This window comes from Seriola aureovittata, chromosome 21 (genome assembly GCF_021018895.1).
Source record: "Seriola aureovittata isolate HTS-2021-v1 ecotype China chromosome 21, ASM2101889v1, whole genome shotgun sequence".
In the NCBI taxonomy this organism is placed as follows: domain Eukaryota; kingdom Metazoa; phylum Chordata; class Actinopteri; order Carangiformes; family Carangidae; genus Seriola; species Seriola aureovittata.
In genome coordinates, this window is record NC_079384.1 from 11,424,695 (window position 1) to 11,442,470 (window position 17,776).

The 17,776-nt window shown below is 39.8% G+C and overlaps 2 protein-coding genes across 3 annotated transcripts in view; both read left to right on the forward strand.

Annotated features, from left to right (window-relative positions):
- LOC130162383 (vinculin) overlaps nt 1-11,391 on the forward strand; it is a 28,260-nt gene extending 16,869 nt beyond the window's left edge. The window contains exons 6-21 of the mRNA XM_056366100.1: nt 196-356; nt 2,890-2,980; nt 3,107-3,254; nt 3,846-3,999; nt 4,116-4,291; nt 4,982-5,172; nt 6,117-6,316; nt 7,247-7,375; nt 7,516-7,665; nt 7,822-7,930; nt 8,022-8,324; nt 8,416-8,540; nt 8,735-8,920; nt 8,999-9,202; nt 9,318-9,422; nt 9,551-11,391. Coding sequence (XP_056222075.1) covers nt 196-356; nt 2,890-2,980; nt 3,107-3,254; nt 3,846-3,999; nt 4,116-4,291; nt 4,982-5,172; nt 6,117-6,316; nt 7,247-7,375; nt 7,516-7,665; nt 7,822-7,930; nt 8,022-8,324; nt 8,416-8,540; nt 8,735-8,920; nt 8,999-9,202; nt 9,318-9,422; nt 9,551-9,697 — 2,579 coding nt within the window. The 3' untranslated portion in view covers nt 9,698-11,391. The remainder of the gene's footprint in view (nt 1-195; nt 357-2,889; nt 2,981-3,106; nt 3,255-3,845; nt 4,000-4,115; nt 4,292-4,981; nt 5,173-6,116; nt 6,317-7,246; nt 7,376-7,515; nt 7,666-7,821; nt 7,931-8,021; nt 8,325-8,415; nt 8,541-8,734; nt 8,921-8,998; nt 9,203-9,317; nt 9,423-9,550) is intronic.
- Nucleotides 11,392-13,316: 1,925 nt separating this feature from the next.
- adkb (adenosine kinase b) overlaps nt 13,317-17,776 on the forward strand; it is a 102,688-nt gene continuing 98,228 nt past the window's right edge. Inside the window, exons 1-3 of one of the 2 annotated variants that reach the window (XM_056366396.1) lie at nt 13,317-13,518; nt 16,613-16,687; nt 16,796-16,849. In XM_056366396.1, the coding sequence (XP_056222371.1) occupies nt 13,469-13,518; nt 16,613-16,687; nt 16,796-16,849 (179 nt within the window). In that variant the 5' untranslated portion in view covers nt 13,317-13,468. Of the gene's footprint in view, nt 13,519-15,771; nt 15,849-16,612; nt 16,688-16,795; nt 16,850-17,776 lie in introns of those variants that run through there. The other variant, XM_056366397.1, reaches the window with a different exon arrangement.

Consider the following 17,776-nt stretch of genomic DNA (forward strand, 5'->3'; position numbering starts at 1 on the left):
CACTGCCTTCACAGAGAGGAGATTCTTCCACATTGCACCGTTTCTAGTTTTTTGTTTTCTCCATTTTGATGTTTTTTACTTTTTTTTTTTTTTTTTACATAAAGCAAAGACACTGGCACACACCCTACGCAGAGTATTGGTATTATTGAGTGGATATATTAAATTGTTTATTGTGAGTTCTGTTTTGTATTTCAGGTATCAAAATATTTGTGACAACCAAGACGTCTGGCAGCCAGGGTGTGGAGGAGGCCTTGAAGAACCGTAACTTCACTGTTGAGAAGATGAGCGCCGAGATAAACGAGATCATCAGAGTGCTGCAGCTGACGTCCTGGGATGAGGACGCCTGGGCCAACAAGGTACGCACGAATAAATGATATGATGCTTAGTTTGTCTATGGCCATCAAAGTCACATGCACACACTTTTATCATAAACATAAATCAAGAAAAATAGGCTGCTTTGCTGTTTGAGGTGCTCAGAGTGTTTAACCTTTTTTTTTTTTTTTTTTTTTTTTTTTTACATTCTTTATGGATCACAACTGGAAGCCGTGTTTATAAGAGCAAAAACTGACTTTTGTCCGCTACCCACTGTGCCCTCACGCACTCCCAGAATGCCTTTGGCGAGAGGCTGCAGACCGGAGAGATTATGAAGTGATGTTACTCTCATATGGCGTATATATGTTTTCACCTTTCTCAACAAGGCATGCACTTTGTTTCATCAGGATGACCTTATTTCAATGTTGACAGGCATGAAAATGCTTTTGCATTTTACATACACTTCTTACATATAGCTGGTAATTTAAGTAGGCATGCTTTAACTTTCTCTGTGTCTCCATGTAGCTCGTTAATCTGTTGGCTTCTTTTATGTTTCTCTGCTCTGCACGTTTGGCCTTTCCCTTGTCCCAACACTCTCCAAATGGCTCTATCTGGTGCCACTTTTTTCTCTGTTGACACTTTTTTTTTTGTTTTGTTGGTCTAAGTTGGTATGTCCAGTTAAGCATTTGTATTTATGTCACTCTTCCTTTCTTTTTACCGTTTCTTTCCCCCTTCACCCCCTGTAGAAGGTAAGCCTTACTTCTCTTGCCACTTAGTTGTGCGGCAGCATGTCTGACAGATGTGTGTGCTGTCATGTGCTTTGTTGTGCCATTGTGTGTTTTTTTTTTTTTTGTTTTGTTTTTTTTGCAGCGGGACTGTTGTGAGGTTAAAGTGTTAACTATCTGTTATTAGGGGTAGATTTGCAGTTTGAATATTGTTGTACTGCTGTTGGAATGGTGTTTATTGAAAGTGTTGAGCAGGTTGAATTGCTCAAATGTTGATCTGTGTAGTAACTTTTTTCTGGTTATGGATTTGTTTTGCTTCATAACATGACATTGTATCAATATCTGTGTGTCCTCCTCCTAAGTCATTTGAAACTCAGTATATGCATGCCCTCAGCCTGTCGGGATATTGATTGAGCTGACTCATGCGCTATTGATTTGAGTGTCATTAAGGAGAATTCTCTTACCGTTCATCTCTCTTTACCAGAATAATCAGGTTTCTCCTGATCTGCACTTGTATTTAACAGCCACAGGAGGAGGACACAGAGAAAATCTGATATGGATTTTCTTTTTGTATGAATGGCTAAAAAAAAAATTTATTTGTTTTAATCCAACAGAATTTGCTCAGTTTGCTCACAAATCTTCTTTCCATGAACACTAAAACTGCCCTCTCACTTTACATGATCCTCATTACTAATATCATGACCCACACCCTGTCTTATACCATTCAGTGTCTTTGAATATAGGCTGTAATGAATGTGCATTCGATTTGACTGCAAAGATCCTCAATCTGTCCGTCTCTCACGTCACTGTTTTTTTCACTCACACATACTTTGGCAGTTACTGACAGACGAGCAACAGCACAAGTTTGAACAGTAAGCTAATGAATTCACGTGCAGCTCTGGTGATATAACTTCACACCTTTCTACTTCCTGTTTTCTTCCCCTCCTTTTTTCCGCTCTGTTACTCCACACTCCCCTGTTAGTGCCGACAAACATGTTTGTTCTCTTTTATTTTGACAACGTGAACATTGTGGGGGCTCGTCAGACATGTTGTGTGATGAATATTTTTAGCAGTGTGTTTGTTCTCATTTGGGTTTAATTTGCTATGAAACTCTTGCTGAACTATGTGATGAAGATTCAAGCTGCATTATGAAGAACTTGTGTTTTCTGAATTCCTATCATTGTACCACGAAAAGCAAGCTCACTAAACCACTCATTCATCCGCTCTGGTCTCCTGCTTTGCTCCACGTCCTACAGGACTCCGCTTTGTTTTGCAGACTTGGGCAATGAGTGGACTCATTGTCAAGTCAGCCGCTGTTGGACAGATTGTTGTATTTCCATCCACTCTGATTGAGATACAATGGAGAGCCGTTTGGCTTTTTATAACATGACATGCTCATTATTGACAACGGGAAAGAGGGATGGAAACGGCATGCACTGCGTGGTTGTGTCTGACAGATGTTAGCGATGCTGCACATGGACTTTGCTGTATGTTGTGTTTTGCTAGAATAACTAAACAGTGGGTCTGATTATGGCAAATGCAGAGAACCTGAAACTTTTCCTGAATATGAAACTGGCTGGGGAAAAACTGTGAGTGAGCCAAAGCATCTCAGAGGAGTCATGACTTGATTTCTAAATAGGAGTATGAATATATAACATCATGTTAAACGGGAGTCTTAACTTGACATTAACTCTTAACATGAAATTCTCCCTAATAATCATGTCATGATTTATAGTGAGAACATGTATAGATTGGCATGACTAAGGGCATTGATCGTTTCCTTTTTTTAGTTTTCTTTTGGTTCATCGATTCCCTTTAAGTTATTCATTTATTCTGTCTTGTAAACCTAAAGGACACAGAGGCCATGAAGAGGGCTCTGGGGCTCATCGACTCAAAGATGGCTCAGGCTAAGAACTGGCTAAGGGATCCAAATGCTCAACCAGGTAATAAACCTGTCCCCTACCTTAAACTATCCAGTCTTCCACTAATCAAGTTCCTCAGGCTGATAACCTAATTGTATTCATTGACATTACTGACGTGTCTGACCGTTCTGCATGTTGTACTTCTAGGGGACGCGGGCGAGCAGGCCATTCGACAGATCCTTGATGAAGCCGGGAAAGTTGGTGAACTGTGTGCCGGGAAGGAGCGGCGGGATATCCTGGGCACGGCCAGGACCCTGGGCCAGATGACTGACCAGGTGTCTGAGATGAGGGCCAGGTACGGCATGAAAGACACTGCTGTGTGTGTCTGTGTGTTGCAACAATAGCAAGATATTTCACCACATATTTCACAAAGTCCATGTCATTTTTCATTAGACAGTCTCATGCTTTGTTACTGTTAATCTTTCCTAGAGTCTGTAATTAAATTTCCATTGGTCATTGTATTGATAAATGCTCCTTTTGTATAGCAGTTTCATTTTCCATCCTCAAAGGGTGTAAGGCAGTAAGTATATTATAGGGGATTATAGTGTGTGGAAGAGTGGAAGTGATATCCATCTGATATGAAATCTGATTGTCACCAGGGACACTGAGTCATGCTACATTAAAAGCAGCTGTCTGGTAATCCATAATCTCCATGGTTGTGTTACTTCTCTGAAAACAAGGCGATGCCTCTGAACCATGGCTGGAAATAGAAGCTTTAAGTGAGGAAATACAATTCTTAAACAAGAGCATCATGAGGCTTAAGCTTTGGAGTAAACAAACATGTGTAGATAAGAGAACAGGTGACCATATGTGTGCCTGTGGGGCCTTTTTAAAGGCATAGCCATGCTGCAGTTTGTGGTATCCATGTGTTCTTTGTCCACCCCAGAGGTCAGGGGGCGTCCCCGGCCGCCATGCAGAAGGCGCAGCAGGTTTCCCAAGGGCTTGACGTGCTAACTGGCAAAGTGGAAAATGCTGCTCGCAAACTGGAGGCCATGACTAACTCCAAGCAGGCGATCGCCAAAAGGATTGATGCTGCACAGGTGAGTCATTAACCCTATACAAAAGAGTTTGTCTCTATACAAAACATGGATTCAAACGTCTCAGTGCACGTTTTCGATGGTGTTTCGAGTGTTTTTCTTGTTTCTTTCCCGTTCAGAACTGGCTGGCAGATCCTAATGGCGGCCCAGAGGGAGACGAGAACATCAAGGCCCTGCTCACTGAGGCCAAAAAGATCGCAGACATGTGTGAGGATCCCAAAGAAAGAGATGACATTTTGCGCTCTATTGGAGAGATCGCCGCCATGACTGCCAAGCTCTCTGATCTCAGAAGACAGTAAGTTATTAACTGTCTAATATATGAGACCCTTTTATGCTGAGTTTGTTCTTTTAGATTCAAGTGTGATTGTTGCCTGTCTGCGCAACCCCTCTGGTCTGTTTTCACACTTTATTACAGTTATTCAGATGTTTTAATTCAATACTTGAATTTCATGTCGTAGCTAAGTGCAACTGTTTACCGCTGTTGCTTGGAAACAGTGCTGGTGTTATGTATGCAGCAAAAAGTAAGAAATCTGTGTACAATACTGTTTATAAAGTTGGCCTTGAAAGTCATTCTCTGTCCATAAATCGAGGGGGGGTGTTTTATCTCTTCCACTTGTCTACAATTGTTCTCTTCTATTTATGGCTGAAATGAACGGCTAGTACTGAAGACCTTGTCACAACATGCACACATGACTTTTCTTCCTGTGGGAATTCAGATTTCATACTACAATTTGAATAGTTGTTACTCCACCTTGCACTGGTAGACTCAAACTATAGAAAGTGCTGATTTCACTGCATATTTAGTCCAGATTTGGACTAAACTGACATTTTGAATGCACTTTCAGTCAAACTGATTAATAGTTATTTGCTCTCTTAATATAGCTAGCTATTCATGGACCTCATTCCAGCCATATCTTTATGATAAAACACCGGCCTCAGACCCTTTTTTTTATTTATTTTTTTTCTGTTTGCAATTTCCTTATAGGGGTAAAGGTGACACTCCTGAGGCCAGAGCTTTGGCTAAACAGATCGCAACAGCTCTGCAGAACCTGCAATCCAAGACCAACAAAGCTGTGGCCAACAGCAGACCTGCAAAGGCAGCTGTTCACTTAGAAGGAAAGATTGAGCAGGCGCAGCGCTGGATTGACAATCCCTCCATGGATGACAGTGGCGTCGGTGAGCCTGGCCCCTATCCTCACCAACTTCCTCATCACTCTCTATCTCTCTCTTACACTCCTTCACATTCCTTCCACTGCTCCCGTGGCTAAATTGCAGACCAAACACTTGGTGTGCACGACGCTTTCTACTGTACTTGACATTCTGCACCGCTCTTTCCAACAGCGTTGTGTTATTCTTTGGTTTTGGCTTGTCTCCTTAAAACCTGGACATCATCTTACATGTTTACAACAAGGCTGTTCTAAGAAAAGTTGGTTCCCACAATATAATGGAGGAAACGCTTACCTCAAAGAAACAACATGAAATAATACAGAAGGAACTGCTGGTTTCTTTCCCCTCCAGTGTTGATAGAAGCAGCCAGTAAAATACCCAGCAACCATTTAATAGACAGCTATTGGCAGGAGGTGGCCAAGGTCAGCACCGGCATAAACAGCACAGTTAACTATTGCTGAACCAATTAATAATTTATTTTATCAAGCAGAAATGCCAAACATTATATTTTCACCTTTGTAAATTTGCTGTTTTTTTCTTTTGTGTTTATAGATTGAACATCTTTTGATTTTTTTGAATCATTGGTCGTACAAAACAAGAATTGTGGTTTGCATTTTTCACAACTTTATGACATTTTGTAGACAATTGATGAATGTAATAAGTTTAAAAGTGAAAATAACTGTTGGTTGCAGTTGTGCGCTTAACACATTTTAACAGTGTCATGGCATTATAAGAATTTTTAAACTAGCATCAGATCTGCTTTGAAATTCCATCAAACAGATATTTTGGTCATTATTTCTCAAAAAATATCAGAAGCAGTAGATGACTTGTCACTTTAGTACACAAGTCTGCTTTTGTTGATGTACCCAGAGGTAATAACATAATGTTAATTGGCAGTTAACCAGTAGAATGTTGTTTTTTGTGAGTGTATATATTTATCTGTGTGTTTCCAGGCCAGGCAGCAATCCGCGGGCTGGTGGCAGAGGGCCGCAGGCTGGCCAACGCTCTGCCAGGCCCATACAGGCAGGAGCTGCTGGGTAAATGCGAACAGGTGGAGCAGCTCATGGCCCAGCTGGCTGACCTGGCCGCCCGCGGCGAAGGGGATTCCCCCCAGGCACGTGCTGTGGCTCAGCAGCTCCAGGAGGCCTTGAAAGTAAGATGGCTCACACTCAACAGTCTCATTTCCATTCAGACCTGTAGCTTCACTTTGATAGAGCAGGATTCATACATACAGACGGTCAAACAACCCCCTCTGCTGGTCACCGGTGGTGGATGAAATACAAAATCAAATAAAACTCTAACATACTGTAGTAACATAAGTTAAAGCACTGCGTCAGTGTTACATTATGTAAAACAATAAAACATAGAGAGCACGATTACAAAATGTCATTGTTGCATCATGTGAAGTGTCAGATTTGTGATAATGAAACAAAAGTAATCTGACCACGAATGGAAACTGAAAAAATTTTGGGGTTTTCACAGTTTCAAAAATAGTTTAAAGATAATGCGATACAGGGTGAGAAACTTCTTTAAAACTCTAATAATAATGTAATTCTGAAACAAGTTTTTCATGCTTCCCTAAAAGTCTGGACATGTTGAGTTTCTGTTAAATCTGTACGATATACACCAACAAAAGCCATCAGATCTAATGTAATGTAGGATGATATTCTCACTCACTATAAATTCTAAAAAATGGAAATGTACAAATAAAACCTCAAACTATGTGTTCATACAGTATTTACTCACTTTATAACCCTGCTGTTTTACAGAATACATATACTTAGTGTTGCTGGCAGTTTAGTGTTACTCTCAGTCTGAGTTTTGAAACTACTGCTGTCTCATCTATAAGTTGAAAATGACTCAACAAACAACATTTTTAACAACAATTTGAAGTTTTAGTTGTTTATTAAAGGAAAGAAAAAAGTGTTTTTCTGTTTTAAATCACTGTTCTAGCCCTGAGTGTATTCTGTTGTATTTTATCAGAGGGTATTGAAGTTCAATAACAACGCATTTGTACTAGTAATATCAATGAGACGCCATGAGTGTGCTGACCAGTTGTAACATCTGTTTGTTCCCCTCCCAGGACTTGAAAGGGAAGATGCAAGAGGCGATGACTCAGGAGGTGTCTGACATCTTCAGTGACACAACCACCCCCATCAAGTTATTGGGAGTGGCTGCCACCGCCCCTCTGGACGCCCCCAACAGAGATGAGGTCAGTGGTACAGTCACTTCCCTCCTCACTGTGATCTCACCGCTCTGAGCCTCCTTCAGTGTTTTGTTATATTTATTGGCAGTGTGTTGCCATATTTCTAACTGCCCTTTTGGATAATTGTTTTATTTGATCATGTGTAGGTCTTTGACGAAAGGGCTGCCAACTTTGAGAACCACGCCAATAAACTTGGCACCACAGCAGAGAAGGCTGCTGCTGTCGGTACTGCCAACAAGAGCACAGTGGAGGGAATCCAGGCTGCCGTCAAGTCGACGAGAGATTTAACGCCACAAGTATGTCACAGTTTTGTGTTTATATGGTTTCCGTTTGTGTCTGCCCTCCACTCAGCATCACAAAAAACAGAGCTGAGAGTGTTTCTTCCTTCTCAAGCCAAGTCTTGAGCATTTGCCAATGGACTGACAATTAATATTTGTACATTTTTTTTTCAGGTGGTATCTGCTGCTCGTATTCTGCTGAGAAACCCTGGCAACCAAGCAGCATATGAACATTTTGAAACCATGAAGAATCAGTGGATTGATAATGTGGAAAAAATGACAGGTAAGGTGCCGTAAAGATGCTGTAAATTCCATGATTGCTATTTTGTACCTCTTAGCATAATTCCCTATATTAACACGTTATGGACGTTTAGGTTTGGTGGACGAGGCCATCGACACCAAATCTCTGCTCGATGCCTCAGAGGAGGCCATCAAGAAGGACTTGGAGAAGTGCCGTGTGGCCATGGCCAACCACCAGCCTCAGATGCTGGTCGCTGGGGCCACCAGCATCGCCCGCAGAGCCAACCGTATCCTCCTGGTGGCGAAGCGAGAGGTGGAGAACTCTGAGGATCCTAAATTCAGGGAGGTGGTGAAGGCTGCATCTGATGAACTGAGCCAGACAATTTCTCCCATGGTGATGGACGCTAAGGCAGTGGCTGGAAATATCCAGGATCCAAGTATGCTGATATTGCTCACAGACATTGGGATTTTCATTTTATGTGTATGCGGAACATTCTGATTAGTTTTAATGTTTGTTTTGATTACCAGGTCTTCAGAAGGGCTTTCTGGACTCAGGTTATAAGATTCTTGGTGCTGTAGCTAAGGTCAGGGAGGCCTTCCAGCCACAAGAGCCAGACTTCCCACCACCTCCTCCTGAACTGGATCAGCTTAATGTAAGTCCTCAAATTTTTTTTTTTGATAGTGGAGACAGAGAAGAAACAGCTAGAATTGAACCAGGGCTGTTGCAGTACATGAAACTTGAATGTGTGGACAAAAAATTATTGTTTTTTCTAGGAATGACTTGTGTATTTAAACTGCCAAATCATAATTCTACATAATACATAATTACTTTGATTTGTCCTTGTAGCTTAACGATGAGGCAGCACCACCCAAGCCTCCTCTTCCAGAGGGTGAGGTTCCTCCCCCCAGGCCTCCCCCTCCAGAGGAGAAAGATGAGGAGTTCCCTGAGCAGAAGGCCGGGGATATGGTGAACGAGCCCATGATGGTAGCTGCCAGGCAGCTCCACGATGAGGCCCGCAAATGGTCCAGCAAAGTAAGTCAGCACAGTAGTGGTCTTTTACTTTGAAGCCTTGTGCTACGGTATTGATTATCTTCCTGTTGTACCTCGTAGGGAAATGACATCATTGGCGCTGCCAAACGAATGGCCTTGCTCATGGCCGAGATGTCACGTCTGGTGCGTGGAGGCAGCGGAAACAAGCGCGCCCTCATCCAGTGCGCCAAGGACATCGCTAAGGCTTCCGATGAAGTCACACGGCTGGCTAAGGAGGTGGCCAAGCAGTGTACTGACAAGCGTATCCGAACCAACCTGCTCCAGGTGAGTTCAGTCGTCTTTGTCAGAAAGTTGAACAATGGCTTTTCACTGTGGAAAGACTATACTTGTTTTGGTATCAATTTACTTTCCCTCAGCTAACTCTATGACCTCGTTTCAGGTGTGTGAACGCATTCCCACCATCAGCACTCAGCTCAAAATCCTGTCCACAGTCAAGGCCACCATGTTGGGTCGTACCAACATCAGCGAAGAGGAGTCAGAGCAGGTAAGCAGAGTGTTTTTTATGAATGTGTCAGATCACAAGGTTCCTATTATATCCCTAAAACAGCCTTTTAAAAAGGATCATTCATGTCTCCCTCATCACTGAATCTCTCTTCATTCCTTCTCCATCAGGCTACTGAGATGTTGGTCCACAATGCTCAGAACCTGATGCAGTCTGTGAAGGAGACAGTCAGGGAGGCCGAGGCAGCTTCCATTAAGATCCGGACAGATGCAGGTTTCACCCTCCACTGGGTCAGGAAGACCCCCTGGTACCAGTAAGAGAAGAGCCACTGTTCCTCTGCCTCATGCTGGTTCTGTCCAGCTGTCCAGGAGGACACTGAATGGACAGATTTATACTTTTTCGGAGCTATGATATCAGTGCCCTTCACCCTATTATGGGCAAAGTTTCTCTATTAGTCCCATGTCCTGTCTGTAACAGTTGCTGTTCTAGTAGAATGTAAACAATGGGACTATCAGTACGAGTTATGGGTTAGATTCTTACTGGGAACTTATTTTTTTTCTAAAGTGTGTAAAAAATGTGTTTTAAAGCTTATTTTGACAAATCCCAGGAATATATATATTTTTGATTAGAGGTTGGATTTCATATAATGTAAGGTTGATTGTTTTTGGTCTCTTCTAGACACAAACCACAGTAAGTTAAATTTAAATGAGATTTTCTCAAGAAACATTTTTTATATCTTTGTACTGATAATTTTATTATCATTATCATTCATTCACCTTTGCTAGAAAAAGCACAGGAGTTGTTACAAGTACAGTATAGGCCTATGCCCAGCACACACTAAATATATTAAGTGGTATTATGTCTGTTTACACTATTCTTTATTATCACAAATGAAAGAGAAACACTGTTCCTTATTTTACATTTTATAATGCAATTGTAATAATGTTTTTTTTTTTCTTCAAAGTTCTGCCAAAGACAGTCAGCCATGATCTTTGAAAGGGCTAGTTATTTAGATGGGCTAATTCAAAAAACTAAAATTTCTAAAGCAAGTAAAGATGAACACTGCTTGTAAGCTTGTATTCAATACATTCTACATATGTTTTGTTTCACATGTTGCATTGAGATTACATGTAATAAACAGGCTTGTGCAGGCGCTTAGTTCGCTTATGCTTCGGGCCGGCTCTACCAACAGGAATAGATGTCACTTTATCTTCATATCACAAAATGCATTCATAATTTCACAGGGCACAAAACTTGGTAAGATGGTATAAGGATGGTTGTTGTTATAGGAAGAAACTTCAATACAGTGTGAAAAAGAGAGGATGGAGAGATTGTAGCACACACACAGACAGCCTAACATCCGCAGGCAGCTTTTAGAGGGGTTATATCCAGATTAAAAACACGTGTGGAGATGGAACAACTCGAGCACTGTTCAGTCTCTGGTCTGTCCGGAGATGGAGGGTGCTGATTGTGATGGTGGTTGCGTGGTGCTGAATATTTTAGGTTTTTCAGTCTGTTACATAAATTAAACAGGCGTAACAAGGCTACACTTTCTCTTCAGGCAATGATGGACAATTTCTCGTTTTAATACCATATGGAAGTTTCTCAACAAAGCAGCTCATCATGGTTTAACGAGACAAATTTGTGTTAATGAAATACGTTATTTTTATAATGGGAGAGTTTTGTGATTTATAAGAAAAAAATAGAACAAAGTAATGTGTTATAACAAGAAACGTTTCTTGTAAAAATGGAATAAATTGTTATCTCTTAATAACAAGAAAATATCTTTATTGTTATAACGTGAAAAGGATCTTAAATGAGAGAAGTTTCTCGTTATAATGACAAAATATTTAACAAAACTTTTTTTGATATTTTTTGCTCATGGTTGCAACAATACACTGCCGTATGCTTCTTCCTTCTCAATCAACAAACAGATCTCAACAAAATATTTGAGTTTTTGTTATTTTTAATTTCTGAAACAAATTGATTCAATAAAGGATGTACAACTACATTCAGATTTGCTTTCAAACCAAAATCTTTGGCACGGCACACATGATCAGTTTGTTTTTAATTGTCTTTTTCTTACTGAAATGTTATTTGCAAATAATATAGCATTAATTATTCCTTGCAATGTGCTATTTTCTACACAAATTGTTGCTCTCTTTAAACATTTAAAATGGCAATAATCTGGTGTGGGGTATGAATTTATTGTCTGGGACTTTTTCAAACAAAATCTGGATGTGACTAGTTTTTCTGCCACTGTTAATGAGGAGGTTACGGATGAGGATGTAGGATTGTGTCTACTAATGATTTTAAGTGAGTTGTTTGGACGCGTGTCTGTGTGCGTGCACGTGGCCGTATGTGTGCATGTGTGTGAGACATGTTACATCTCAAGGACAAATGGCTTCCCAGGTTACTTGGACATAAAGGACATCAGGAAAGTCTGTAAGGCCGTGATGGAAGACATTCTGCAAGCTAGATCTGGAATTAATCAAAGATCCAACAGTGGAAACTCATTGTTTGGACTTTGAGAGGCCACATCCATCCCTTTTCTAAGCTTGCAAATAAATTCATCATCAATAATGGGAGAGACTATATTCATTTATTAACTTTCAATTAATTATGGCAGTTTATTGAACATCTATACAAATCTATTTATTTATAATAGTGCTATGTACTATTGATACAAATATTTGTATTTAATATCTAATATAATATTTTTCAGATTTTTCATTTTGAATATTGATGTTTTATGTGCCTATCTTATTTAAAATCTTAATCTGCAAAAGAAATTGTAACTAATAGTAAAAGTACTATATTTTCCTCTAAAGAATGAAATAGCACAAAATGTACAAGCTTCTTAAATATGTACCAAAAATACACTTGAGTAAACTTAGTTACCTTCCACCACTATGTGAACTGTATCAGTGTCACTGATCTACATCCATATCTGCGCTCAGTTATATTTGGAACTAGGGACTGATACGTCATCAGGAAAAGCTTCATATGCAGGTCAACACAGCCCATCACTAGTATTGAAACTTTTCAGCAGCAGGAGTGACAGAGATGTTAAAGAGCAGATCATGATAGATATTAAATCCTCCACAACATGCAATTTTATAGGTTTGGGGGCATGGCTTAATTATTATGATAACATTCAAAGAGTAAAATTAATATAATATGAAGTTAGGTTGGCAAATTTTGACACTTGCTAGTTGTATCATTTGTACAACATATCATGGTCATCACCGGGACATTCCTTAATCTTTAATTTTGAATAAAAGTCCTGTAATCTCAATTCTCATAATGCCATTTGCTTGTGTGATTTCATGCTGTCAAGGTGTCCCTATTTTGGCAGTTTTGTTACATTTATTTAGGAATATGCACCATGTATATTCTGACACAGGGTCCCCTTCTTGATAGGTCATAGTAAAGGAGATGATGATGTGCTTGAGTGGTGAATATTCACCAAATTACTTTGCAATCTTTTGAATTGCTCCAAAGCAATCTACACACAATGACCATGGGGCCCTCTAAGATCTGGTAACTCTAGGGCAGGGTAAATAATAATTTATCCTTGAGGGTGTCTGATGCATAAAGTGAACTAAAGTGTGTCTTTACTCCAAAAGGATGGATTAGTAGCCTATAAAACATACATCGTGTTAAAATTCTGTGTTTATATACATTTATAAACTGTGCAGCATACCACATTAAATAGGACCATGCTTTGCCTCTTGTTAAAAAATGGGCAAACTGTGAAGTTGAACTTTTATCTATGTGGAACAGGTGAAACAGCACCGCGATAAAATCAGATTTATTATCTCTTTCTCCTCTGTATATGAGTCAAATGGCCATTGCCTCGGCCAGGAGAAGGTTACTAGCTGAGTCTGAACCTTCTCCGGACATAATCATTAATTTCCTTTCTAGGTTGCATACTGTTAACCAGTTCCTCCATCATCATCATCACCATCATCATCATCTGTGTGGAAGGAAGCCGCAGCCTCTCACTACTCTTTCCCCGGCAGTGAGCAGCGGTTTCCCAGCCTCCTCAGCGTCAACACGCCCGTTGCTGGTTTTCAAAAACACATATGTCTGACGAAGAGCCAAACATGTCGACGGGTAGGAAGACAACGTTAAGGTAATAACCCGACAGTGTTGGTTTGTTACGTGCTGGCGTGATGCTCTGTGTAGTTAGCTGCTGTTGCTAGCTGTGAATTCATACAAAGGTCTCCGGTGTTGGTGTCAACTGCTGCAGGAGGTGCAGGACGATAAAGGCGCTAAACAGTGTGAACCTTTGAATCGACTCTAATGTGCAGGTAAAGCTGCTGTTAGCATTTTGACACAGGCTGATGGCTTAAAACGGTGCTAACAACAGCTAGCAGGAGAGGGTGGGTTTATCACATCATCACATGACTGGGAGGCAAGAATTGTCCATTTATCCATCCTATATTAATCATTTAAAAAAAATATATAAATAAGGTAAGATGACAGCTTGTGTGTAAAATGATGTCGCTGGAAAAAGGTTTAGTTTTTGATAGCTAAATAGGTTTGACAGGCGCGAGACAAACTTAGCTAGGAAGTTCAAAAATCACTGCTCTTTGACAAATGTAAATAGGCTGATAATTGGAGGGGTCATGCACGTGAAGGCTTGCCTTTTTACATGTAAATACATGTTCATCGGGGGCTGTGAAATATCATGCAGCTAATGTAAAATGTATTATATGTCTTGCAATGTAAACATCAGCCCAGCGTTTAAATATCATGTCAGTTTTCGTGTTGGTATCCCTAATAGAGCAATGACATTTACAGGGCTGGCAGGCAGCTGGAGTCTTGTTGATATTGGAGGAAGAAAAAAAAAAAAACACACAGTTACATTTTGCATAATGTGAAGTGAACAGTGCGGCGTTCACTTGCCGTGAGGAAAACTTTCTTTTCAACGTAATTGTCAATTTTGTAGCCCTGACACTGAGTTAATGTTTACAGGCTCAGGAAGTTTTTTACAGACTTGAATTGCTCTTGACAAATGTCATTCTCTGCATCTTTACACCCAATTTAACACGGTTGATCCAAAGCGCAGAAAATAAAAACAGAACTAAAGAAAGAAGGGGATGAATAAATTAAATAAAAAAGTTAAAATGGGTCAAAGTTAACTCTTGAAAGTGTCAGTAGAGTGATAGTTATAGTGGTATCACATAAATCATAAAAGTATTGGCTGCAAGCTTTGTGACACTATCATGTCTTTCTGAGACACAATAAGACAGACAAGAATTTTAGCTCAGTTCTCAGGAAGCCAGTGTAGGGAGGCTAGTGAGTGAGAGTATTATGGTCCCACAGCCTTTGACCTTGTGACATACTGTATTCATGGTTTTAATCTTTGTAGCAAGAAAGAAATTGCAAAGATGCTTGTGAATGGGCGACATGTGATTCTATCAACAAATCTATGCAATAAAGTTGATGGTTTGTGCACACCTGGGCAATTCACATATTTTATTGATCTTTTTTTTTTAAAAAGTCAAAATAAAGTAAATACAGTACTTGCAGCAAGGCACATTAAAAATGACCCAATACAGTAATTTTGTCATGCATGAAAGCAAAGACCTGGAAGTCAGAAAACCTTTAGTTAAAACTGCAGATTGCCTAGGCAGCAAGGCAAAGCAAAACACCACCATGGCTGCAAAGAACCTGTAGGAAGATTTAGTCCATCTGGATAAGCCAGAGTCATTTTGGAAACAAGTGCTGTGGATAGATGAAGTTAAAACTTAACTCTTGGGTTTAAACTTGACCTTTTTAAAATTACCCAAAGGTATAACCTAAAAGGACCACGTTCCTCTGTTCTGTCTCTGAAGAGTAAATTCAGAGACAAAATTAACTTTTCATTTAATTATTTCTTATACTCGAAAGAAAAATCTGTTCTCCAAGTATAAACAAACGTGTTTTCACACCCATAATATTGAAAACGTATGGGGATTTAAACTTTGTATTACTTGCAATTAGGATTTTATTGGAATGTGAATAAATGTGAATTTATTGCATATTTCACATATAAAAGAGCAGTAAAATCTAAGTTATTCATGTTTTCCACTGCTGTTACAAGTTGGTATAAGCATGACTTGACAGTATTTTCTAATATGATCAGTTGACAAAATATGTGATTTCAATTTATTATTTTTCTATGTATAACTCAAGCAGTTGAATCATATGCAAATAGGGCATTTGTAGGGCTTCTTTCCCATTGCTCTCAAACGCAGCATAGAAAGCTTTACAATATTTGGAACATGTGTAGCCAATCATAGACCTAGAAGTGACAAAGTCCCGCCCGCTTCCTCCAGCAACCAGTCAGTGTTGTCCAAAGTGCAGCCTCAGTTCCTGTAGTCAAAAGCACGTTGCTTTGACAGAGAGGAGGAAGCCTTTGGTCATTTAATCATCAGGTTAGGCTGCTCGATTTTCTGACATCATGCCAACTGCAAGGTAAGAGCCAGATGTTGGCCACTGTTTCCACAGGGAACAATTCTGCTTTTAAGGTTGTCTTTTTCATTATGTACAATTCTGCCAGTCTTTCAGTGCGTTGATGGGAAACACTGATGCCAGGCTTTTAGGGATGTATTAAATTGGGATGGCTCCAGTGACTCTGCATCTTCCTTGACATCTTTTCCATTATAGATGATGTAGAAGGTTATTACTCATAGAGATCTGAACAAGAAAGTCACTGTGTGTGTGTCCTGTGTTTTCTGAAAGTTGGGTAACCTGTCATGAAGACTGTTGTCAGGAGTAGACTTTGACCACTATCATATCTTGCATATCTTTTCTGCTTGAATTGTTCATGGGTTTTTTTTCCTTCTTTTAAACATTATTCTAAAGCATCTGAATGACACAAAGGCAGCACATGCCTGTATATAAGATGTTCAGGAAATGGTAATCCAATGTGCTGAAGTGACTGCTTTTTCTTATTATTTCTAATCACTGCCATCAGTCATAACTATGCATTCATGAGTTTTGTCAGGAACTCATGTACATGTTTGTCATTAGTGTTTTTGTTGCTTTACTTTCTCATGTGTTGTACACATATTTTGGTAAAAGAGCCGTCGGTGAAACATGGGATCATCTCTCATCAAAGTCTCAGTGATTTAATCCAGCAAATCATAAACAGATGATTGTTTGTATCACAGCAGATCAATTGTTTCGTCTGGTGAGTGGGAGTCTGAATGATACAATATGTTTCTTTTTCCCCACAGTGAAAACACGCTTTTTGGGATGGGAAATCCTTTGCTCGACATTTCAGCTGTTGTGGACAAAGACTTCCTTGACAAGTAAGTCTAAGCAGGTCATTTATTCCTGCTGAGATCTTCGTATTTCTGTGTCTTATCTGACCAAACCACAGTCATGGTTTTCATTTTTTTTTTATTCTTCCTTAAAAGGTTTGGACTGAAGCCTAACGACCAGATCCTCGCCGAAGACAAACACAAAGCCTTGTGAGTCAGATCTCCACTGGAACACCACATGCTTCAGTAGTGTAACGCGAAGTGTTAAATTTACGTGGAACCAAATATGGGCTACACTGGTCATTTATACCCACTACTACCATCTTGACACAGTAAGCTGTGCTTAAAATAGCCAAGTCATAAATCAGACCTCTGTAACTGGGACCCCCAGAACTTGACAAGCCCACGTATTTCCTTTTAATGAATTTGTGCCAAACTACACCAAGATATCTCTGGATTTGCTACTGCTTTAGCAGACCAACAAAGATATTTTAACTGCATGCTACACTAGGTATTTAAATAACAATTATTAATTTACTCTAGGCTCAGGTTTTGCTAAGCATGCAGGTTCCTTTTCCAGACTCTCCCTCCCTCCCTCCCTCCCTCCCTCCTTCATATTTCAAGCAGATGCCAAACAGTAATACTATAGCCTTCCTCGAAAACATGGTTGTGTGTAGCTGAACGTAGCACCTCACTCTTCTTAAAATACACCTGAAGGTAAACAAAGACTGTAACCAACTAAAAGACTAACTAACACTGAAACAGGTCCAAGCCTTGATGACTGACTGACCTCACAACATCCTACTTCCTTTGTCTGATAGAGCGCAGATGGTGTCCTCTCAGGGAATTTGTCTGTGTTAATCTTAGCCCAAACATAAAAAGTACACCATCTGTAAGTAAGCTGAGGGTGAGAGGGAGGCTTTTTTGAGTTTTCTTTTGAAGTTTCATATTCAAAAGTAAATCGCATCTTCTAAATTTGGGGTATAATATGTAAATGTTCGTTATATGCTTGTCTATTCTAAATGAGAGTGAGAATGTTTGAAAATCATGATATACTTTGATGGTGAAAAAAAAAAAAACAACTTTCTGGAGCTTGAAACTGCCATAGTTCCTGTACAAAGCAACACGTTGTTTTAA